The following is a 23,757-nucleotide window of genomic DNA, read 5'->3' on the forward strand; positions in this document are numbered from 1 at the left end:
GTGCCATTCCAGGGCAGATTTTTATTGATACCCAACACAACAATACTGATTTCTTTTTATCTTTTTGCATTTTTCATACAGCGAGAACTTGTCCAAAGGGCATTTGAGCGCTTTAGGTAAGTACCAGATTGCATTAATAGGGCGATGTAGGTAAACACCAGTGTCCAGCTAGAACTCTGCTGATCCTGAGAGAGCAGACTCTTTATCTTCAACATTCTTAGCACCCTGAAGTACTGGAAAGGAGACACGCAGCACTCTATAAAACTTTCAAACTGATATAAAATAAATACTTTCCCTCCCCCCCCCGCGCCACACACACACGACCCAGTTGTGCCTAATCAGTTGCTGATCTCAGGGGCTCGGGCTCCCTCACAGCATGGATCACCCTTGACTTGCAACCCTTTTCCTCACCAGGCTCTCAACTGGGAAGTGCAATTCCAGGGCAGGTGTGCTCTTATCCCCAAACACGTTTAGCCCATATTTTTGGGAAGATTCTAAACATTTTGGCCTCTTCTTCCGCTGGAACTTCCTTCCCTTCTATCAGTTTGTTGCTTTTTTATTGTCTACCGCTCTTCTTGATGTCTTAGTGGGATTGTGCTTCTGGCGCCGCCTTTTCTACAAGATAAGGGTGGGCATTAATAAATATAATGAAAATCCTATGTTACAAATAGCCTCCTTGGTCCCTCCTGACCTCTCTAATGCCTGCCTGTTGCTCCCTTCTTTGTGCCTGTTTAATGTCTCCCCACTACCCATTTAAAAATCCTTTCTAATACCATCCACCACCCTCCCTATCCCGTCCATTTCCTTGACGAAGTGAATCTTAATATAGGATGAATCCATGCAGCAGTGGAAGAAGAGATACAAGGCATTTCCCAGTGGGTGACTGTGTGCGATGAGTAACTACCACAGCTCGGGTGCCACCTGTTTCCAGCACATGAAGGTGGCTTTCAAACAGTTCTGGATCTCCCTAGCAGGTTTGTATTTATTTATAGCGCCTAAACTGAAAGTAAAGGTATAAAATACTTCTCCAGGCTGAAAACAACACCGACAAAGCCAGGTGCATGCCAATAGGACATTTAAGATATGCTATGTAGTGAATTTTGTGCAGAGTGGTACCATTGCCACGGTACTTGGTAACCACCCTTCTGTTAGTGTGTGTTTGCTGTGCAAACACTGAACAGCCCAGGGGGGCACTCTGCGCGGGTATCTGTGCTTGACTGTGTCTAATAACAGGACATACTTGTATCTATAACGCTGTGTCCAGCTGCTGGTAACGCTGTAGTTCTCGGACCGTGCAATGCGGGTTTAACAGCAAAATATATACGTTCAGGTGCTCACCATAGCACAGTACCTGTGCGCCTCTTTAAATGAACGAAGTGCAGCTTCAAGCACCTGCCCATTGAACTCCCTGTAATGCAGGCTGAGCTGACGTAATCTGTTCCGTGACTGTCATTTATAGGTGTACAGATCTGTGGTTCTCTTGATGCCTGTAACTGCACCAACTTGTGCTGTGAATCTGACTGAACGACACGCTCATATACATTTAGGGGCTAAATGGTGGCCCCAGAAAATGGGTGGAGCAGGGTCAGACTGGCATATTGGGCAATCAATCAATCAGGCAGTGCCCCAGATGCTGATCTCACACGTCATTGAGTGGGCTGGTGGGGCTGATCTGACAAGTCAGTGAGGGGGCTGTTGCTCTGGTTGTTACTGGGCCTGTTTTGGGCCGGGTGTGCCTGTTTGTGCTGTTGATTTTCCAGAGATTATTACCACAAACATTGCCTGCAGCAAGCTTAAATCTGCCCTGCTTTCCATATATTGAAAAGCACCTGTAAGCATGTCTTCACAAGTAAACAATGCAATAGGTATCACATTTATGCGAGTTTGACCTATTGGCATTGTAAATGACAATGTCTTTTATTTATGTTTTGGTTTTTAAAACATAAATACAAGACATTATCATTTATGTCAATAGCTTAAACTCGTTTTACAATGTGTTTACACACCTTTTTAGCTTATTCAGATAATAGTTTTTATTAAAACTAACAAATACTGTTTCACACGCAATACAATTCACTTTTGCATATCCCTTTCATGTTTACCTAAAACTTTTACACGACCTTTGCAAACAGCCACACATTTCACACTATCTCAAGACATTCCAGGCCCCACATACTGTGACCTTTTATTACTCCTACAAGATAACTATCATGTATTGCCTTATACTGTATTTAAACACAGAGTGAATCCAGTGGCCAAGTGAGCAAGTGACTCACGTCTGAGCATACCCTACCAACTTATGGCGAACAAAGCGATACAAAAGGGGATGATGGACGGAGCGTTTGAGCAAATCAAACACTCACCCCCAGTCAACTGATCTGGGTTTAATCCATCACCATTCTTTAGCTCACTCAGCCACCCCTGTTCAGACATGGCCATATGCAAATCAGTCTGACCCTGTGCCTCATGGGAACAGTCCAGCCCGAACTGCCAAGCCATATCTTCCCTGGACCGGAAACAAGTATCCTGGGACCGGTTTCGGATTCATAATCCTCATCAGCCAGGCTATCTTGAATCCAGTGGCCAAGTGAGCAAGGGACTCGCGTCTGAGCATACCCTGCCAACTTAGGGCGAACAAAGCGATACAAAAGGGGGGGCCATGTCTGAACTGGGGTGGCAGAGTAGGCTAAAGAACGGTGATGGATTAAACCCAGATCAGTTGACTGGGATGAGTGCTTGTATTGTCAACGCTCCGTCCATCATTTCCTTTGGTTTGTCTTTATTCGCCATAAGTTGGCAGGGTATGCTCAGACGTGAGTCCCTTGCTCACTTTGCCACTGGATTCAAGCAAGCTGGGCTGAAGAAGGCTGAAATGCCAGAAACCGGTCCTCTGTAGCTTGTTTCGGGTCCAGGGAAGGCATGGCTTGGCAGTTCGGGCTGGACTGTTCCCATGAGGCACAGGGTCAGACTGATTTGCCGAAGGCCATGACTGAACTGGGGTGGCAGAGTGGGGTAAAGAGGTGATGGATTAAACCCAGATCAGTTGACTGGGGGTGAGTGCTTGTATTGTCAACGCTCTCCGTCCATCAATTCCTTTGGTTTATCAAAGTACATATTAAACATCAACCGGGTTAGACACCAGTCGGAACATTCACTTATTGAACCTTTTTACTTTTTTCACTATTCTCTTTTTTTTCTCATACGATCTGTACTAGTAGATTTCTTTGCGTCACCTGTGTGAATTTGGAAGCCAGAAGAAATTTTACGAGTTTCTCAGCATGGATCACAGTTCAGCATGGCCAAAAAATACATTCAGTATAAGTAGTAATGCATAATAACTCTCCTGAGAAAACGTATTTTAGAGTTGGAGGAATCACTCAAATGCACCCAATATATTGACTTTATTAAAACTGACAACGCTAAGTACATACTCCAGGAAACAAAGAAAAGGGTCTTGCATGTTAATAGAGAAAGGGTTCATTATACAGTATTTCATTTTCAAAAGAGACTTCGGACGAACGGGTCTTTTTAGGTCTCGCGCATAGCGTTGCACTGCACAGCAGTGCACGCGCAGCACAAGACATTTAATAGGTGAAAAACGGGGATTTAGCGCTAACCTAGGATTCCTTTTGTGCTACCCCATTGTCCTTTGCGTTCGTCTTTTTATAAAAGACTGCACCGCATATGGTCAAAGGCAGGCGCGTTGCTCCTCCCATGGCCTATTGGTGTCTATTACGTGCTTGGTGCGCGTAATAGAGACCAATAGGCCATGTGGTTTCAATTATCGTGCCTAGGCACAGGCGCGATAATTGAAAGCACGTCTCGTTGTGGCGCGTGCGCACCACTCCCAGGATTGTTCATTCTTAGATCCATTTCTCTGGGAAGTAACAAAAGGAAATAAGCGCCGATGTCTATGCCTCCTCACCCCACTTTTCAGACTGGGCCCTTGGTCGCAGGACAAGGTGGGGGAAGTGAGTTATAAAAAGCCCTTGAAGTGAACAGGAATTTGTGTTTGTGTTTAGAGCAGTCATTCAGGAAGAGCTTTCCTGCAGATTTAGTTTTAGTAGGTGACTGTCAGAAGGCTAAACGTCAGACTTCCAATATTAATGGAAACCGGGCAGGTTGTTTTGTTTTAAAAACTAAAGAGCGGTTCAAAAAGCCAGTGACATGATGCTAGGGTCGTTGTCACTGTCACTCGAGGGCACCGGCCGCTTTTGGGGCAGGGATTGTCCCTTCTTTATATCCTGACTTCCCCAGTCACTGAACCCCATTTTAGCCACAATATTACCTCTAATTTGTAACCTGAAAGTTGTCCTGTGGGGAGTAAAACGCGGTCTTGCACTCTCGGATCTCACAGCTTGTTTTTTTTGTTTTTTCGTTTACGACTTGGGCCGAGTCTGTCCTCACTTTACAGAGACGTCCCTAACTTCAGAGAATATTGTAACATTTGACCGGATTGGTCCTCTGCGTTTTAAACCCCTCGACCCTCAGAGACTGATGGCATTTCGGACAAGATGCACAGATTCTCTCAAGATAATGTAACTTCTGCCATCAAAGCTAGGCTTGAAAACAAAGGCTAAAATGTAAAAGATGGTGGACATTGACCCAAACTTCGCACTGCTGTTGCGGCCGTGCTCGTGCACCCGGCCCCTGCCCCGTCCGGAGGTGAGTGCTGCGGAGCCACCCCCTGGCTCATGCGCCGGGTCCCCTCAGGGTGCTCCGGGCAGACCTCCACCTCAGGACTCTTGACACCTATGAGGGATCTCAGGGGGACTTTAGCCGTGACTTCCTGGCCAATCTGAGCCTGCTGGAGGAAAGCTAAGTGGCGAGCGGCTGCTGTGGGGCGTGTGGTAACTTCAATTGCCCCGAGCCGGTCTGTCGGCACACGCTGCACCCTGCGCCCCCCCCTTCAGCAGCAGGTGCCACCCCGGAAGAGCAGCTCTGCCCACTGCAACGCTTGGGGCAACTTGTCCTATGCCGATCTCATCACCAAGCCATCGAGATCTCCGCCGAGAAGCGCCTCACCCCGTTGCAGATCTACGACTGGATGGTGAAGAGCGTGCCCTACTTCAAGGACAAGGGGGACAGCTCCGCTGGCTGGAAGGTGAGGAGTATGGGGGAGTGGCCAACAGAAAATGGACACCATGGTGGGAGATCACCACTAGTACCTTAACTCCACTAGGAATTCATTACCAGCAGCACGGGTGTACCAGGGATGGAAGTAGTCAACCTCACGGGTGCTTGACGTGAGTAGGGGTGCTGAGCAATTTCGGGTGATCAGCAGCACGGGGGCATAAAAGTGGAATAGTAAACACAAACTGCATTGTTACTTTAGTGATAAAGAGCACAACAGTTCAGTGTGGGTGCCTTTGTGCACTTTTACACATTGTTTGTATGACCAACAGCGTGGAGTCTGGAAAAGGGGGGGCGTGAACAATAAAATGGCTCTATGGTGGCGATAAACACTGCGGATACCTTGTTGAGTAAACCACATAGTAACTTTACGGGAAAGTAGCACAGTTACACACTAGGGTAGTGGCATTCAACTCAGTGATAAGGAGCAGATATACTAAGGACTTAAACACATAGTTGAGTGGCTGACTCCATTGTACAATGTAGGGAGGCCAACGAAATGGCTGACAACATTATTGTGGCTGAACAGCACAGGGGTATAACGTGGAGTGACCACAGAGGGGCACATTGGCTGGCCATTCAACACTTTAACACCTATAGTAAGTGTTCATCATCACCATATCACTGTGGAGCTGCCTTGTAATACAGTAGCAATATGTGGAGAACCAAACATTAGAACGCTTTGAGAAGTGCCCAACACTACATCCTGACATGACCAAAAAGGTAGGGTCCCTGTCTGTAAGTGAGTGACATACAACACAGGGTCAATGTAGGAAAGTGACCATGGGCATAGTGATCTGGGCGGGAGAGAATAGCATCACAGTACCACCAGGTTGGCGTTACCAAGTGCACAGTAACAACTTTGAGGGATTGACTGATAGCACAATAGCAGTTTCTCCTTGAAAACAGTACATTAATATAGTACGTTCATCAGCAGCACTTGGGAAAGCCCACTGTGCCGAAACTGCATGGAGGAGCAGAGTGATTACTGGCAGTCTGATCACTAACCGTGCATGTGGATCATGGTAGTATGAACAGATAGCACAGCAACACCATAGAGGCAGGTATGCAACAGCACAGTAATAACAGAATCCACAATGAGTGACTTAAATCACAGTAAAGCTGTAGGAGGTGAGACCAATATCTCACATGAACAATAAAAGTAATGTCCTAAAACTCTGGATGGGTGACAAACAGCACACGATCTTCTAAAGGATGATGTCCATGATGTCCAGCAGCATTTTGAAAACATGGAAATGGCCATCAGAACGACATACCAGGGGTTATATATGACCGGCTTCATAATGCCATAGGCCTGATGATGGCCATAATAGCTCTGACAGGATAACCAACAACTTGGTGGTGCCATGTCAGTGACTACCTTTTCATTAAAGTTTGAGCTATTGGCATTGCTAAAGAATGCAACACCAATAGCTCAAACTTGAATAATGCGAGACCTATTGCATTGCAAATGCTTGTTATTTTCGTCACCATTACTCCAGGGAGAAAGACATTTCGCATTGATAATAGAGTGGAGAGAGAAATACTTATTGGCACTGTTAGCGATCTATAAAAATGAGCATTACAGGACACCAACATGCATTAAGTAAAGTTGTTCATTTTTATTGAATTATAAACCTTCAGTATATAAAAAAATCTCCACCTTTGTTACACATATCACAAGGCACTTTACGGCATTATGGCTATACCCTAAGATTTCAAGTACACCTCAGAAATGTTGGCAATTAAAAACAACTATGCCCATAATTAAACAACTTCAGATGCCCAACATCCTGTTGCATCCTCAACAGAAAACCCAATTGCAAACAAACATTGATTTCCCATGATACCAAACAGTACAAATAGCATAACAAAAGCTGAGAGATTAAGAGTTCCAAGTTTGAAGAGCTCATACACATGCAGCAATATTGCAAGATGCCTTGCTTCTAAGGCTATCCTCTACCACAACCAAACATTTTGTTCCAATTTTCATATAGTTCCAAGTCTTTTGCAGACACACTGGGTCGTACAGTTTGCAAAGCGTTTTTAAAATCAACATATGCGATCGGTCGCACTTGATCAGATGTGATAGTTGAAATGTCTATGTCTTGTAAGCTACGTATGGGACCGAGGGAAGCTTCTCTGCAAAGTTGTGTCATGTCTGCTCCAGAAAATCCTTCAGCTTGTTTGACCACAAGTTCAACTTCATCCAAAGTCAGACAGCAGTTCTCCTTTGACATTAGATTAGCTACCATTTGCTTCCTTGCTGAAGGTTCAGGTAAAGGTATGTACAGTCGTTTCTCTAATCTTCTTCGAGCAGCCTCGTCAATTTCTTGTGGTCTGTTTGTAGCTCCTACCACAAGAATGCGGTCCTCTGATGAGGTTGTAGCACCATCCAACTGAACCAAAAACTCAGTTTTTATTCTCCTCGAAGATTCATGCTCTCCCTCCCCTCTCTGAGACAACAGAGAATCAATTTCATCAATAAAGATCACTGCAGGCTGGTTACATCGCGCCACTGCAAAAAGAGCACGCACCATCTTTTCCCCCTCTCCAACCCATTTTGATGTCAAAGAAGACGCACTTATGCTAAAGAAGGTTGCCCCAGACTGACATGCAATACATTTCCCTATAAGAGTTTTTCCAGTCCCAGGTGGTCCAAACAGAAGAATCCCTTTTGGGGGGCCTCGCAACCCTGTGAAGATATCTGGCCTCAACATTGGCCAAACTACAATCTCTTTGATAGTTGCCTTAGCAAATTCAAGACCTGCAATGTCATCCCAGTTTACTGGGGATCCGTGATCCATGATTTCACTCTGTATGAGCCCTATCATCTTCGGCTCTATGTTCTTCAAACGCTCATCCACAGGGAACTCCTGTCCAGAGGACCCTGCCTCACGAGGCTTGCTTTGCATTGTTCCATAGCTATCCACTGCATCTTGTTTAGATACAGGGAGTACAAACTTTCCATATAATCCCCGAGATCGCGCCGCACCCAAAGATTTTTTGGCTCCACTGTATAACGGACAAGAAGAAGTACGCTGAGCATGGTTATTTTTTTTCTGCTGATCTACCCAGAGTTGCTCTTTTGCAGTTTTGAAACTTCCAAGACGACTTTCTTCATCTTGATTTCCATTGCCGCTGAAATGTTTAACTTCAGAATTACTGGATAGTCTATGGCTGGGACCTGCTTCATTGCTATCTTCATAGGAAATGAAAAATTCTTTCCTCTTTACAGATTTGAAAACTCCTCTAGCCGGAGATTGCGGACTTGAAGAAGGAAGATTCTGCCCAAAGGTAAAACGCCCTGCTTGCATACTGGAACAATGACTGGCAACATCCTTATTTCCAAATGTAGAGCCTGTGCCAGATCCTTTGCTTCCAGGCTGCCCAACTAGGGGCACAGGCAACATGGGACTATCAGATTTAGGCTTAGTCTCTGTAGGAAGCTCATTATTTTTAATCGTTTTGGAAGTAGACATTGCATCCGAGTTATCTGGTCTCTGGTTTTTAAGCGAGGTAGTCTGGTGCTCAGTGCTTGCACCGCTGTTCTCATCATGTCCTTGAAGACCTGGAATACCACAGGCACTGCTCTCCTTACGAGCTGCCTCTACTGCAGACAGCAGCGCGTCTCTGCTGCTTTTGGCATCATGCATCATTTTCTGCACGCTCTTTAATTCATGAATATTACTAGCTGTCAAGGAGGACTGCCACTTGTCGCTGTCATTTCGTGGGCATTTTACCAGAGCCAGCACACTGTCGGCATAGTTATTTAAGCCAGTCTCCGCATTGTCAGAGTCAATAATTGCAGAATATTTCTCTGAATATTTCTTAAACAACATGCCTGCAGAGACCTCCGAGATCTCAGAGTTTGCAACTGCATATTGAAGCAGAGAGATTTGAGCACGATATGCGTCTGCCTTCTCATAAGGTGAACAGTTGCCAGAAGCAAGATCAAAATAATGTTTTTGCCACTCGCTAAGGTGTGCTGAGTTGGGGTCCGGAATCTGCATTCTGTAAACTGCAATAAAAGACAAAAAAGAAAGTCTCTCAGAAGGACGTAGGATTTTTTCATTTAAACAACAAAAAAGAAAGGTTATAACCGGTTTTCTTTTAGCAGCAGACCTCAAGAAAGAACAATATAATTATTTTAGGAAAATAAACAGTTTCATCTGTTGCCCAGACTACTTGCCAACGAAGCTGATTTAGCCTATGTCAAATTGTTTAAGTACAAAACCACATTTTTAGTAGCCACCCATTTCAGATGAATGGAACTTAAAACAACTCAACAACAAATCTGGACAAACAAAAGTAAATTCACTTCATATTTCAGAGAAACGTGACTGTACTTGGTTTGCATTTATGTTAGTTGTTAGTCAACACTTGTTACACTGCCAACATAAAAGATGCAACATCCTTTCCAACTCAATGGATCTTCCTCATATGGAGAAGTGTGGCTCAATGATTAGAGCGGCAGACCCTGATGCAGAGGTCTAGCCCAGGACCAGGGTTCAATTCCCCGCCTCGGCGGGTCTTGGGCTCAAAATTCCACGGACCTGATAATTCTCCCCTCGGTGCCTATTCCAATCATGGAGTCCCACTCTGCAACTCTGGGCAATAGCTTGCTTAATCTCCACAACGGCCCCCACAACGCTACGGATGCCTGGCCTCCACCTTGGGGGGTGCCCAGGAGTGGACGCCTCACAGGGAAAGCCAGGATGGGTTCCACAGCGGTATTCGTACAAGCGCCTTGAGACCCTTGCGGGTGAGTAGTGCGCTATACAAGTATCAATTTACATTTCAATTTACATATAGTTCAGTCTACAATTGTATTTTTTCAACCTATTCAGTGCTTTAAGAAGGCTTCAAGAAGCTTCGAAAATAATGTAGAAATCAGTTGCGGGAGTGCATGTAAGGTGATAGGGACAAGAAGATGGAAAAAAGTGCTCTCTTAAAACAAGAGTAACAAAATCACCAAAAATATTTGCCCCTTTCATACCAGTCAATTAGAAGCTCCATTTTACAGGCCAGGGCTATAAATACAGTTAAAGGAATGGGGGTATATACACACATTTGTCGCTTGAGGCGACATATTTCAATTCTCCAGTCTTCTGTTTATGGCCACTATTACTTCAGCATGCAAAGGCATAGCTAGTTCTCTTCATCTGAGCATTCTCCACATTCAAATACCCAAGATAAAGTTGCTGATGTGGTCAGCTATTTCCCACAGATTTATTGTTTTTGTCCTGTTGCTACCCCATCTAGTCAAGGTTTCTTCTTTAAGGAATTAAGTTTAGGCACACCCTTTGAGGCAATGGCAAGTAAGGTCTAAATCGGAGTCTCACAAACGCTGACCTAATGCATTTGACTACTTTTTGTTTGGGGCTAACAATTGTTTTAGCGGTCTAGCCAGAGCTTTAGGGCATAATACATAAAACATAATACATACTATAAATGAACTGGGTTGGACCCGTCTCATCCAGGTTTTGTTTGCTTAGCCATTTACATTCTCGGCCAGCTCACAGGATTTGCCATTGCTTTACTTGATGTCAGTCGACTTTTGTATTCACCCAAAGGACTGCCACTTGGTATTTGGGAGTCTGTCTCCAATATTGACAGAATTTTGGCACTCCGCGCCCATATAGGAAATGCTCAGCACGTAGAAGCCAAAATAGCCACTTCTTTTACTATGTCGACAAAGGTACGCAATATGAAGGAAGAGAGAAGTGATGACCAGGGAGCATCGACTGAAGTGTTTTAATGTTTTCCCATGAAAGGTAATACAAGCTGTCAAAGAAAAAAAACTTACTTGAAGTGTGATCAAGCTAAGTGAATTTACAGTTTAGTGCATATTTAAAGAATACAGTCATTCACAACACATTTATGTCAAATATTTGTTCTCGAGCGTGACAACAGAAATTTATCAGGACGAGGAACTAAAGATTCAATGAACACGGTATGAAAAACAATAACAGAAACCCACCATGACATTTCAGGAGGAATAGAATAAGTATTAGTGCAGAGTAACGACGTACAAGATCACAAATAATGGTGAGAGGGGGGAGGAATGCAGTCAGGGTGAAGCAACAAGTGTGTCCAGTGGGGGACTGGCAACCGGAGAGGTCCCTGCACCCTCAAGAGTCTTAGTCCTCTCTGGGTGATTCAGCTCCATGTAATCTAGAAGTCGGCCACAATGGCCTCCCAACTTGCCTCAATTGAGCATTTTTGCAAACCCCTCGCGTCTTCCCTATGAAGGGCAGTTCGGTCTGCAGGAGCCCAGTCCACCTTTAAGTGTTGCCAGGCAGTGATCGCCAGAGGCAAAACAACTTCCATTTATGGGTGATCCAACACTTGGCCAGGAAGAACCCTAAATCAATAAACCAGGTGGTGGCTTTGTGTTGATCTCTGAAGCGAAAGCTTAGCAAGCAGACCTGTACAGTTAGTCAAATGTGCGTAACACCCAACCAATAACAGTGAAGGGACGGGCAGACGCCAGAACATGTGTATAAGATCAGCATCAGGCAGAGCAGGGACAAACAGCATCAGTGTGATAATAGTAGTGGTTTATCTTGTCAGGGGTGAGAAGTATAGAACACTCGAAAAGATGGAAACGGGTATTATGCTGGACAAGCCCTTATCAGCACAAAGGCGACTCAGGTCCATCTCCCAATTCTGATGAAAAAGGGCAAGTGAAAAAGCATTGTGTGCAAAGAGAATCAGCAAGCCAGTGTCTCAGATGACATCCCATTTCCATAACGTGAAGATATTGAATTGTGAGAAGTATTGTGTGTTCCTGTTGCATGCTTCCCCAGTGTGCATCTAGTGCCCCAAGGGTAGAGTTGTATAGTAAAAAATGACCAGGAGCGAGTCCCTCGTCTACAATTAGAGTCTACTAGGTTAAGAGGGAGGTGTCGCGGTAAGGATCACCCAGTGTGCAAGCCTACCTCATGCCAAGCAGCAAGCGTGATACTTGTTGATTCACGCGGCAGCCACACGGAACCCCCTCACAAGCCGGAGGCGCTCCCTCTTCAGGCATCACAGACCGCGGACGCGGCTGAATTAAGGATGCCTTTGACAATTACGACTCGGTATTAGCTTTATACATTAATCTCAACGAATTGCACAGATCTGATGGCCAGATAGCTTCGGCCTCGTTGACACTAGGAGTTTACTCTTCATTCATAAGCCTGGCCCCTGCCACCACCCCCACTCTACACTTCACCCTGTCCTGAGGAAGACCCCGCTTTAAGGTCACATCCATACCTACATCCTTGGGGTTGAAACGTCGACTTTATCCCACATCAAAACCAGCCAGCGTCATCTGCTAACTGTGGACATTACTTGCAATGCGTTTGGCATGGTTATTTGTGATTTATTGAACATTGGTTGTTCCGGTACTCGTCGGCTCTTTGAAAGCCGGGATGAAATTTATACTGTGATTTGATGGATTTTGCCTTTTTGTCACAACTTTGAGAACGTTGCACAAATACCATTTTCACTTGCACGCCTTCACCTTTAGGGGCACTATTGTCGTTTGATGATAAACTGCAATGACTATGTTGACACTTGGGATTACATAACAAGTTGCTCATATTTTGTTATACGTATTCTTATTCTTAGAAATTTGGGTCTTATATGCAATTGTTGTTGGGACCCTTTTTTCTGTATTACATACACCTGAGGCAGTGATGCTTGGCATCGCACAGAGGGCAGTGTTCCATGTCAATTTTGTCGTTTTTCTCTACACTTTTGGCTTGAGGCTGCAGTGTTAGTTTGCATGACCTGGGTAAAGGGTCCCTTTGGTGGCCCAATTGGTGCTGCAGCCTTAGAGTACCTTCTTTGGTTCCAATGCCCTAGGTACCAGAGGTACCATTTCCTAGGTACTTACGGGGTAGCTGAAGTGGTGTCAAACAAGATGCAGTTTTAGGAAAAGAACGCTGGTGCATGAGGCCTGATTAGAAGGGACCCAGCACACAAAGTCGATGTTGCACCAGATTCCAGGCAAAAAGTGTGGGGTACAGCAATAGAACTCCATTATCTCACACTGGCATTTTAGACTATGCTGCAGTAGTGGCCACAGGAAATGAAAAGGAAAGCTTGGGCCCTAACAGAAAAATATAATGTTGCATTTTCTCCACGAGCCCCATTAGAGTAAAGCAGTCAGTAGCAAGGCAGGCAAAGAAATCCCTTCACAAAGATAACTGTAGATAACGAGAACATAGGGATAGGAGCGCGAACAAAGGGATAAGAGCTGTTCTAGATCTGTTAGGAATTCAAGTATTTAGTTTCTCAGGTTACTAGGTGAAACATTTTGACATTGTTTTTAAGTTTCTGAGGAGCACACCTCTAGTTTCTCTTAAAGTTAAGTACACTGCTATGTTCGTTCTCTTTTCATTGCTGTTTTTGGAATGATGCTCATCTGAGGCCTGAGTGATCCAAAACTGATGCAAGATATGATTCTTCAAGCTTTTTTCTTGACTGATAACATGTCACTGACTTAATATAGTGACTTATTATAGTAAATGCTTATTAGATGGGTAGCAATGTCAGTTCAGTAATGGTGAACTTTGTTGGTTTTGTTTTGTATTGTGGCATTTTTCTAAGCATTTTTTTCGTTCTGGTTGATGCACCAGTTTGCTTTCCAAAGAGTCAATATTGTTTTGCAGCATGAATCCTTTTCTGGATTCGCATGCTAACCATTATCTGAACATCTCTTGGTTAGGTTCAGAAACTCCTTGTTGGTTCTTTTTTTTTGTTGGTCACTAGGCATCGTCTGTAGCCATATTGTGCAATGTCCGTCTTCTTGTGATGTCAGACATGCGTCTCGAAAGACCCTTTGCATAGTCGCCATTTTCAGGTTATTTTTTACGCCATTGAGCCTAGAAACAATAGCTGAATTTCTATGGACGCTGATGGAATCACCAAAAATAATACATCAGATCGTCAAAGGAAGGTGGGAAATAAACATCACAGGTGTGAAAACCGAAGGCCACTGAAAATCGTTGAAAAGAGGCCTGGGATCACTGAAAGAATTGGACCATGTAAGTCATTGACTTCGCGCTTGGAGAATGTACGGAAGGGGGAGAGAGCCACCAAGAGAAAGGGAGAACATTCCTGTCAGGTTCTGCCCCAAGTGCCACCGAATGAGGTCTGTAACTTCTGCCTGCCAGAGGACAACTACGCAAGTTGTGAAGCATGCACAGAGTTTAGACCCAAAACCTTGAGAGAGAGGAAGAGTCAGAGTAGTGAACACCAGACAAACATGCAGGTGTAGAGAAATGGGAGCGTGTTGCTGAGGGACCTCAGCCTGTCGAGTGAGTAGGAGGACAACGTTGAGCAGGCAGAACTGGCCCAGACACGAGGCTCTGAAGGTGAGGTGCAAGGCAAAACAGGAGACAAATTAATCCAGGGAAAGCGAACCTTAAACAACAGATAACGTTGAAAAAACTATCTGGGCTTGAGCTGAAGACTTCAGACTCAAATTCACATAAAACTGCCTCGGCGAAGAAACACTCAGCGACAGAAAGAAGGTCAAAAAGTAAAGAAGATCCCTGCTGGTCCCAAAAAAAGGACACTGATAAAGGTCGCCCCTTGGTGAAGGCTTCGACACTGAAAAGCGATCGAGAGGAGAGGAGAGGCGGAGGTACCGCACCTGAAGAAAAAGGCATAGAAGCCTATCAGCACTGAAGAGCAGCCCCTCTAAATCAAGAAAAAAAGAGAAGGCTCGAGACTGAAATGGCATTGATCCTGCAGACAAAGATTATGATGCTTCCATTAAGGAATTTAAAATCCCTTCGAAGCCACCAGGAGAAAGGATAGAGGAGGAAGGCGAACATGGCAAGCTCTGTCCACCAATTACTCTGAACCACAATAAGAGGAACAGGAGTTGTTCTTCTATGAGGAGGAACTGGATGTAGGAAAGTGCCCTTTCTGCAGGGTAGCCCATTTTTGCCAGATACCTAATCCAATTTGACTGAGTGTGCCCTGAGTCCCTGCCTATCAGGCTCCCGGGCCTGTGTTCTTTCCTTAACCTGTACCATTGTTTCCACAATTGGCACAACACTGACCTACCTTTAAGTCCCTTGTAAGGGGTACCTATGGTACCAAGGGAATGGAGCCAGGAAAAGGCCTCAGAAGGCGGCAGCATTTGTATGCGGTATTTCTATAGCGCGAACTGTCGCTACGAAAGGGGCATCCTGGCGCTGAAGGAGGACTAAGACAACATTCGTGAGAGCTAGATTGCGGCCATTACATAGGCATCAGGTAAATTGAAAATCCAAGTTTTTAACTGTCTCCTAAAAAAACTCTCTATCCAGGAGTCAGAGTTCTTTAGGCATGGCATTCCAAGCTTTGGAGGCCAAGACAGTAAGGGTCTTCCCACCCTTAGTTTTGTAATGGAATTTGGGGATGTTAATTAGGTTACAACCTACTGATCTCAACACTCTGGTGGGATTATAGCGAGTGTATCATCTTGAAAGATACCTTGGGCCCATGTTACTGAGAGCACGGAAGGTGGTCAACATGATTCTGAACAAAATCCTTTTCTGCAAATGAAAGCCTATGCATTATAAATGTATATATTCAGAAAGGGAAAGTAAATAAGGCAGACTTGGAACACTTAAAAACTGACCTAGATGGGGTGTGTAACCGGTTTCCAAAGGATGTGCTCGTAATATTGGGAGACTTCAACCATAAATTGAATCCTCAATGGATTCTTGGTTGAAGGACTTGTTGGATGCATATAAAATAGAGCAGGCACAATTCCCCAGCTGTGAAACCTCAAGTAAAGATGATAAGCTCGGGCAACTGTTGGGGGTTATGGGATTTCTATGTACCAACGGTAGAAAGGAAGCAGACAGGCCTGCGAAGCGTACCTTTAAGGTAGGGCAACAAATGTGCCCCATAGACTATGTATTCATACAGGCCTGGCATTTCCACCTTATCAAGCAGTTCGAAATTTTGGGGGTGGAGGGTAGTGATCACTATCCACTGCAGGTTGAACTTCAGGTAAATAGCCACCCGCAAAGACAAAAAGTGTTATCAGTAGATGTAGAATACCCCAAGCGGTTAACAACACGAATCACCGAGGAATATATACAGAAACTAAGTGCATATCAGCTAACTGTGAATTTGGGTAACCTTGTACCAGAAGGAAGTATAGCCTGGTACGAGGGCATAATAAGGCAATTGGTGGAATGCCTCCGGATTAAGTTAAAGTGCAATAACCAAAAACCAGTAAATAATGCGACATTATACCCTAATAATAACAAACACTGGTTTGATGCCGAATGCCGGAAATTAAAGGCCGGTATTAGGAAACAAGAAAGACGACTCAGAGGTAACTATAGTGAGGAAGTGGTATCAGATCTCAAAAAATGAAGCTAAAATATAAGTCAGTTATTAGAGATAAAAAAAGGTGTTTTAAGGACAAATGTTGGGATAATTTACTCGTGACAATTGAAGACAAAAATGTGAAAGGCTTTTGGAGGCTAATACAGGACTGTATGGGGAAAGCACAAGGGACCATGCAGTGCGCAGTACCAGAGGACAAGTGGCTGGCCTATCTAGAGGAAATTTACGGGAAATGGCCAATGAGGGAGGGAATAATGGTAAATGCCTGGCCAGGAATAAGTGAAGAATTAAAAACCCATTTTCTCCCAGATCAAATTAGAACCATAATATCTAGACTAAACCTAACACGGGCAGCCGGCCCTGACAACCTGCCAGCTGTCATAATAAAAACAAACATAGAATGGTGGGCAGAGTTCCTTTCAAATATGTTTTTATGGATCCTAAATTCAGGTGAATTCCCTGCAAATTGGAAAGGGGCTATTGTTAGGCCAATCCATAAAAAAGGTGATGTAAACACCCCTAAAAATTACCGCTTAATAAACCTCTTGGATATAGGCGAAAAGGTTTTTTCTAAGGTAATCCTAGGGATTCTACAGGAGTGGGTGGAAGACAAACAGATAATACCCCCAGAGCAGGGGGGGTTCAAAGAAGGCCACTCAACGATTGACCATTGTTTTGCTCTGTGGTCCATCGCACGGAAGTCAATTGATCAGAGGAGTAATCTATTCTGCTGTTTCGTTGACTTCCGTGCAGCCTTTGATCTTGTGGACAGGGATCAGCTGTGGTCAACACTAACAGGGTATGAACTACAGGATGACCTGCTGGCCCTTGTCCAAGCATTACATGCAGAAAATTGGGCACAGATAATATTGGACAGGGATGGAGGACTGACCAGGAGAATCCCTATTGGAAACGACTTAAGACAGGGGTGCATTCTAGCCCCCCTGCTGTTCGCCCTGTTTTTAGCTGACCTACCCCAAGTATTAAGAGATGTCAGAGGGGCGAACCCGAAGTTGGGAGGAAGGCACATATCGTGCCTCCTTTATGCCGATGACCTAGTAATAATGGATCAAACGGAGATAGGCCTCCAGAGAAAACTCAATAGGTTTAAAGATTACTGTACAAGTAAAAAACTAGTGGTAAATATGGATAAAACCAAAATAGTATGTTTTGGGAGAAGGAAAGTGAAGTTCTCGTGGTATCTTGGCACAACCTTGCTTGAGAGGGTGACCAACTATAGATATTTGGGAATGTGGTTCTCAGGTAACCTGAAATGGCATACACACCTGCAAGCATTAAAAATAAGGGCACTGGCATCGGTCAAAGGCCTAAAAAGCTTTAATAACACCTATGGTGAAAGGTCAGATAGACCGGTCTTAAAAGCTTATCAAGCAATGGTCCCCCCACAATTTCTGTATGGAGCCGAGGTTATTTATCTCAGTGGCAAGACCTCCTGGGATAGTGAAGAGGGAAACATATTAAAAAGCTTATTCGCTCTGCCAAAATCCTCTATGGTGCAGGCAGCACGACTGGAGCTGGGAATAACCTCCTGGGCTATTACAGTTTGTATGAGCCTTTACGCTTCTGGCAGCGGTTGGGAGTAGGGGAAATTGCTAAAATCTCCCAATGGGCTAAGGAGGAAATTATCAATAGTGAGCTCCCCTGGGCAAAAGAGGTAAGAGCCTCAATAAGCAAGGCTTATGGGGTGCTAGATTTGAAGGTATGTTTGCCGCAAGACCCCATAATATTTGGGAAAAAAGAATTAAAGACTCAGGGGGTCAATATGTCCCGTAGTTATGACCGGGAATACCTTGCTCAAAAGACCTCGGTAGCACACATGAAAGTGGCTTGGGAGAGCAGTCAACACTTCCCTTACGTGGACCGGTTACCCAGCCATAGTCTGAGGCGAGAAGTCCTGAAAATGCGAATTGGCATAAACCCATGCTATGCAAATAACGGAGTTCGAAATTTAATGATAGGAAGTAATGGGAAATGCACTTGCACTTTAGGAACCACCTGTGATATGTCACACATTTTATTAGATTGTACGAGATTTTTAGACTTTCGAAAGGAGTTTTTATGTCCGATTTTTAAAAAATATAAGATTACGCACAGAATGCAAGCTGCCACTCTTTTGGTGGAAATGGAGACTTTAGATATAGCCTGCGCGTTGGGGAAATATATGAATAAAGTTAGGTGGTTCCTCAAATGCGCAGAAGAACATGTATAGTGTAGCCCTTATCCCTGAATAAAGGTAGAGATACTAAGGGACAATAGTAGTAAAAACTGCATTCTGAAGAAGGTATATATAGGAAATTTTAGCGATTTTAACAAATAAATGTTATAATACTCCGTTTTAAAAGGAACAAGAGAAGTTAACTTCAAGTATCTTGAGGTGTAATTGTGGTTTTAATATTATCTTGTTATGCTGCTGCTCTTTTTCTTGTTGAATATTACCATGTTTTGCTGTTGTCCTTTCTCTTATCCACGGAATGTGGAATGTACTTTTAAGGTTTTAACAAATCAAATAAAGTTTTGTTTGACTGACTGACCTTTTCTGCAGGGGCAGCCAATGCAAAGTCCTAAGGGCTGTGGATGCATTAGATTTTCTGGGTAATTTAAGCACCAATCTAGCCGCCGCATGTTGCACGCTCTGCAGTTTTTTTTAACGTGGCCTTTTTTACCCCATTTATCAGGCTGTTACAATAATCCAGACAGGAAAGTATGAGGGCTACTGCCACCGCCTTTCTTGAATCAGTGGGAAGGAAGTCAAAGAATTTCTTTAGAGATTTTATAATACTAAAGCAGCTTCCTGCCACATTCCTCACATGATGGTCGAAGGAGAGTTCGGAATCGAAGAGTACCCCCAGATTTCTAGCTACTGCCACTGAGTGGGGCGGCGCAGGGGAATCCTCTGGCCACCATTTACTTGGGCTAAAATTGACATTTTTACCCATGGGTAGAATTTCTGTCTTATTGGCGTTGCATTTCAAATGATTATTATCCATCCACAAAAAAACATCAGTCAGGCAGTTCTGAAAGTTCTGTTCCGCTTTAGTGGAGTTCTTGTCTATGGATACAATCAATTGTGTATCATCGGTGTACGATGTTACAAGTATCCCGTATGACTCAATAAGGGTAATGAGGGGCATCATATAAACATTGAATAGCAATGGACTCAAAATAGAGCCTTGCGGAACTCCAGATGTAACCTTTTTTTTCAGTCGAAAGAAAGAGGCCCAATGAAATGACCTGTGATCTCTCGGACAAGAGGAAATTATCCAGTCCAGGGCCACCTCTGTAATACCTATATTCCTCAGCCTCTCAATCAATATTTTGTGGGAAATGGTGTTGAACGCCGCTGTTAGATCTAATAATATTAGGACGGCGTTTTTTCCTTCATCCTGTAACAGTTTGATTGAGTCGGTGAGTTCGATGAGGGCCGTTTCCGTTGAGTGCCTTGGGCAAAAGCCCGACTGCTGAGGATGTAGAATATTATGTATTTCGACAAAGTTGCTCAGCACTTGGTAGACCATCTGTTCTGTTATCTTTCCCAAAACTGGGAGGAGGGATATTGGTCGGAGATTAGAGAGGTCAGTGGTAGTTTTATTTTGTTTTTTCATTAGCGGTTTGACTATTGCTTTTTTCCAATCAGAGGGGACAATACCTGAACTAAGTGAGGCATTGACTATAACATTTATGCTAGGGTTGACTACGTCAATTATCTGGTGGAGAACCCACGGGGGACTAGAGTCAGAAGGTGCACCTGATTTGCCAGCCAAAATGGCTTCGCGAGTTTGTAGAAAAGAGACCGGTTTAAACGTGCTACAAGTGTGGACCTGTGTCTCCATAGTATCATAATGGCCCTGCGAGGAGGGCAGAGGGGTAGTAGGAAAATCCCACTGTAAGAGCTTAATTTTGTAATATGCCACCCTCAGAGATCTTTCACCACAAACATGTGCCACTGTCATTGCAGCCTGTGTGTTGTGGTGCTGCTAAAAGTGAAGAGTCGACATGGCACACATCCCTGTGTTATTGGAAAGAGATTGATAAAAGGTGCACTCCTATTATAAATTACTCTATAATATGACATTTTTCAAAATTCAATCGCTGGTGCTATGGCACTGTATGCAACGTTAAAACGGATGCATGATAGGTAGAACAATGAGAACAGCAGGAAGGCTCACTGGTGCCATGCACTGTTCACTAGGTTTTCATCCAAAAAAACCCTGTCTTAAACAGAGTAATCAAAAACGGGATAAGTGTATTCTATATATTTGTATTCGATTTTTCCAGGAGTACACTTATGTATTAACAAATAGCAATCAAAATGCAGAATACAAAAAACATAAATTGCTGTTCTCAGTGATACATAACATTAATCATTCTTAATGATGTACATAACGTGATAAGCACAATTGTATAATACAAGAACCTCTTTGTTCAACTCTTTATCCGTATTTAGTATGCTGCCCGATGCATTTCGGGACAAAGGAGTCCCTTCCTCAGGGGAAAACCTAAAACAAATATTCCCTGATTATTCAAGATGTCAGTAATACAACAGTGGAACACATTCACTCAGCAGCTGATAGTTACATGGATTTCGGAAAATGAATGTGCTAAACACACTCAAAATGAACCAATAGGAAAAGATATAGGTAAAAAGATCACCAGAGTTGTGCTTCTGTTCAGTGCAATAGAAACAAGAAATAAAGTATTGTATAGAAAACTTTACTGTGAGGAAAAAAGTATTCATCGTGAAACCTGTGTGGCACCTTAGTTGCTGCAACCAAATAAAAACTGACGGCATACACTCACTATTGCAAAGAAAATACGTCTGTTATCAAATAGTCATAAAACAGCTACGCTGTAAGAAAACCACAAGGTTAGATTGCTATGAAGTCAAGAGAAAAAGGAATGAAATGTGTTGTAAACGCAAGTCATCAGCATGCTATATAGCTCACCTAGATATCAATTGTAATGGGTTTGTAGTTGCTGAGAGACATACACTCGAGTGGAATACCCGATGAGCCTGAAAGCAAATATGAATATATGATGAGCTCAATCGGTATAAGACTACAGTGAAAATTCCTTGAGACAGTAACAACACTGAATGCTGTAGTTCTGGATGTTATGAATTGGATCTGTGGGTCTACTGTATTAAGTGCATCAATCATTGTCCTGAGTTTGGTACTGGTGTCAGACCATAGATTAAAAATGTTGTCAATGTATCTGCAATTCATTTTGATATTGTGCCACCAGTCCGGGTTCATCATGATAGTTTCCAATTCAAATAGGGCCATGAACGTATTAGCGTATGCAGAGGCTCCAGAAAAGCCCATAGAGGTGCCAGTAAGTTGAGCATAAAAATGTCCCTGCCACTCAAAGTAGCTATGGTTCAAGCACATTTCAATAATTTCATAATGAACAATTTGTCCATGTCGATATTTTCTGTGCTTAGCAATGCCACTCGACTGCTTCAAGGCCAGCTTTGTGTGGTATAGACGTATATAGTGCAGTGACATCTATTGTACATAGTGTGAGTACTGAAACATCCGTGCCCCCAAATTCTTCAAACTTCTTGAGGAAATGTGTAGTGTCCTTCACGTATGAAGACCACTGCAGTACAAATTGTTGCATGTGGTAAATCCAGAAACTTGCCCAAAGGGTTAAATATTGACCCGCAGCCTAATACAATTGGACGGAATGGTGTATCCAAAGCATTTTTCTGTATCTTGGGTATCATGTACAGTTTTGGTCTTCTTGGTTTTTTAATGGGAAGGTACGCTTTAGTCTGCTCAGTAATCCAGTCTGATCAGTGGCTTCATTCAGCATGTCTGAAAGAATGTTTAACAATTGTGCTGTTGGGTCGCTTGGAAAAATCACTGTCAAAGAAAGGTAACACCCACCCATAAATAAGATGTCGTTTGATTCTATCCCCAATTTGACTGACAACAGGGCGGCAACAAAGGCATACACCGCGGATGAAGCTTCTAAAATCTGCTCACATCAGTTACCTTCGTACATTCTGACCGTGCACGTTTCTGCTGCATCTGTGTACTTATCATCGAGTATCCTTTTTGGGCATGGCTTGTTCATTTACCATATGCATGGGATTTCTTAGATTGCATTCAGATTGGTAGTCTGTATTTCTTCTCTACTTCGCGTCATTTTGTAATTTCTTGTTTAAACTACTAAGAGTGCACCTTCTGTTTCTCGCATTGTCACATGACACAGGTGCGTCCCGTGCCGTTCCGTTTTTTAAACTCATTAGCGCCTGCCTTGGCGTCTTTCGTTAAATCGTCAGTAAGTTGTTGTCGAATCAGGACTTCTTGGTTTACACGGAAACCTGAGTCGGTAAGTTTCCGGTCTATAGTTCTCTATTGCCCATCGGGTGTTGCAGATTTGCTTTATACTCATGGGCGTCCGCAGGGGGGGGGGGGGGGGGGGGGGGGGGGGGCAAGAAGGGGCGCTTGCCCCCCCCCCCCCCTGGAGCGACCCTACTTACCCCCCCTGCGAACGCCCATGAAAACCGTGACTTCAAGACGGGGTTTTCACTCTCTTTCCTCTCCTTTCTTTTATTTGCTTCCCTGTGAAATGGATCCAAAAAAGAGACGCTTTTTCTGGAAATGTTGCATTTTAATTCCAAGACGCTTTTTCTGGAAATGTTGCATTTTAATTCCAAAGTGCAGCATTCGGAATAAAAGGCTAAAATATGAAAAATAGATAAATAATAAAGTAAGACAGACTGGTAGCAAACTGGCAAAACTGATTTTATTTACACTGAAACACATTAGCGCCACTTTTACAGAGTTTGCCAGTGAAGCGCTATTTTTGTTTTCTTGTCTTTGTTTTCCCTGGACTTGGAACTAGAGCACCAATCCTGGAGGTACTGCAATGTGTGGATTGGAAAACAAAATGTGTGCTCTGCGTCCAGGGATGTGATCTTTTTACCATACTGTTTACGTTTTGTAAGGATATAAGCAATGGCCATTGAAATGGGTCCATTCAGGGCCCTGTAGTCGTGTCCTTAACTTTTCAGGCAAAAGCACTCCCTGATTTCTGAATAGTTAGTGTAAAAGCATTAAGGTAACCATGTTGTTCCTGCTTACATTTCCCATGGTTTGCTAAATTTTGCATTCCCTATAAGTGTTTGCTTTTTCCAGGATGTTGTTACTTTTTTTTGTAGGCCGCATATTGCTCTTGTCTAGTGCGTAATTTAAATTGAGTTGCATCCAGGTGTTTATAGCAGGTAACAATTGGGTTGTAGTT

At 43.6% G+C, this 23,757-nt stretch overlaps 1 protein-coding gene across 4 annotated transcripts in view; it reads right to left on the reverse strand.

Moving 5' to 3' along the window:
• Nucleotides 1–6,731: 6,731 nt before the first annotated feature.
• Nucleotides 6,732–23,757, reverse strand: part of FIGNL1 (fidgetin like 1) — a 51,703-nt gene continuing 34,677 nt past the window's right edge. For 3 of the 4 annotated variants that reach the window (XM_086964965.1, XM_086964966.1, XM_086964967.1), the window contains one exon: nucleotides 6,732–9,154. In XM_086964965.1, the coding sequence (XP_086821091.1) occupies nucleotides 7,086–9,146 (2,061 nt within the window). In that variant the 5' untranslated portion in view covers nucleotides 9,147–9,154 and the 3' untranslated portion in view covers nucleotides 6,732–7,085. Of the gene's footprint in view, nucleotides 9,155–21,449; nucleotides 21,504–23,757 lie in introns of those variants that run through there. The other variant, XM_086964968.1, reaches the window with a different exon arrangement.

Source organism: Lissotriton vulgaris, chromosome 4_1 (genome assembly GCF_964263255.1).
Source record: "Lissotriton vulgaris chromosome 4_1, aLisVul1.2, whole genome shotgun sequence".
Classification (NCBI taxonomy): domain Eukaryota; kingdom Metazoa; phylum Chordata; class Amphibia; order Caudata; family Salamandridae; genus Lissotriton; species Lissotriton vulgaris.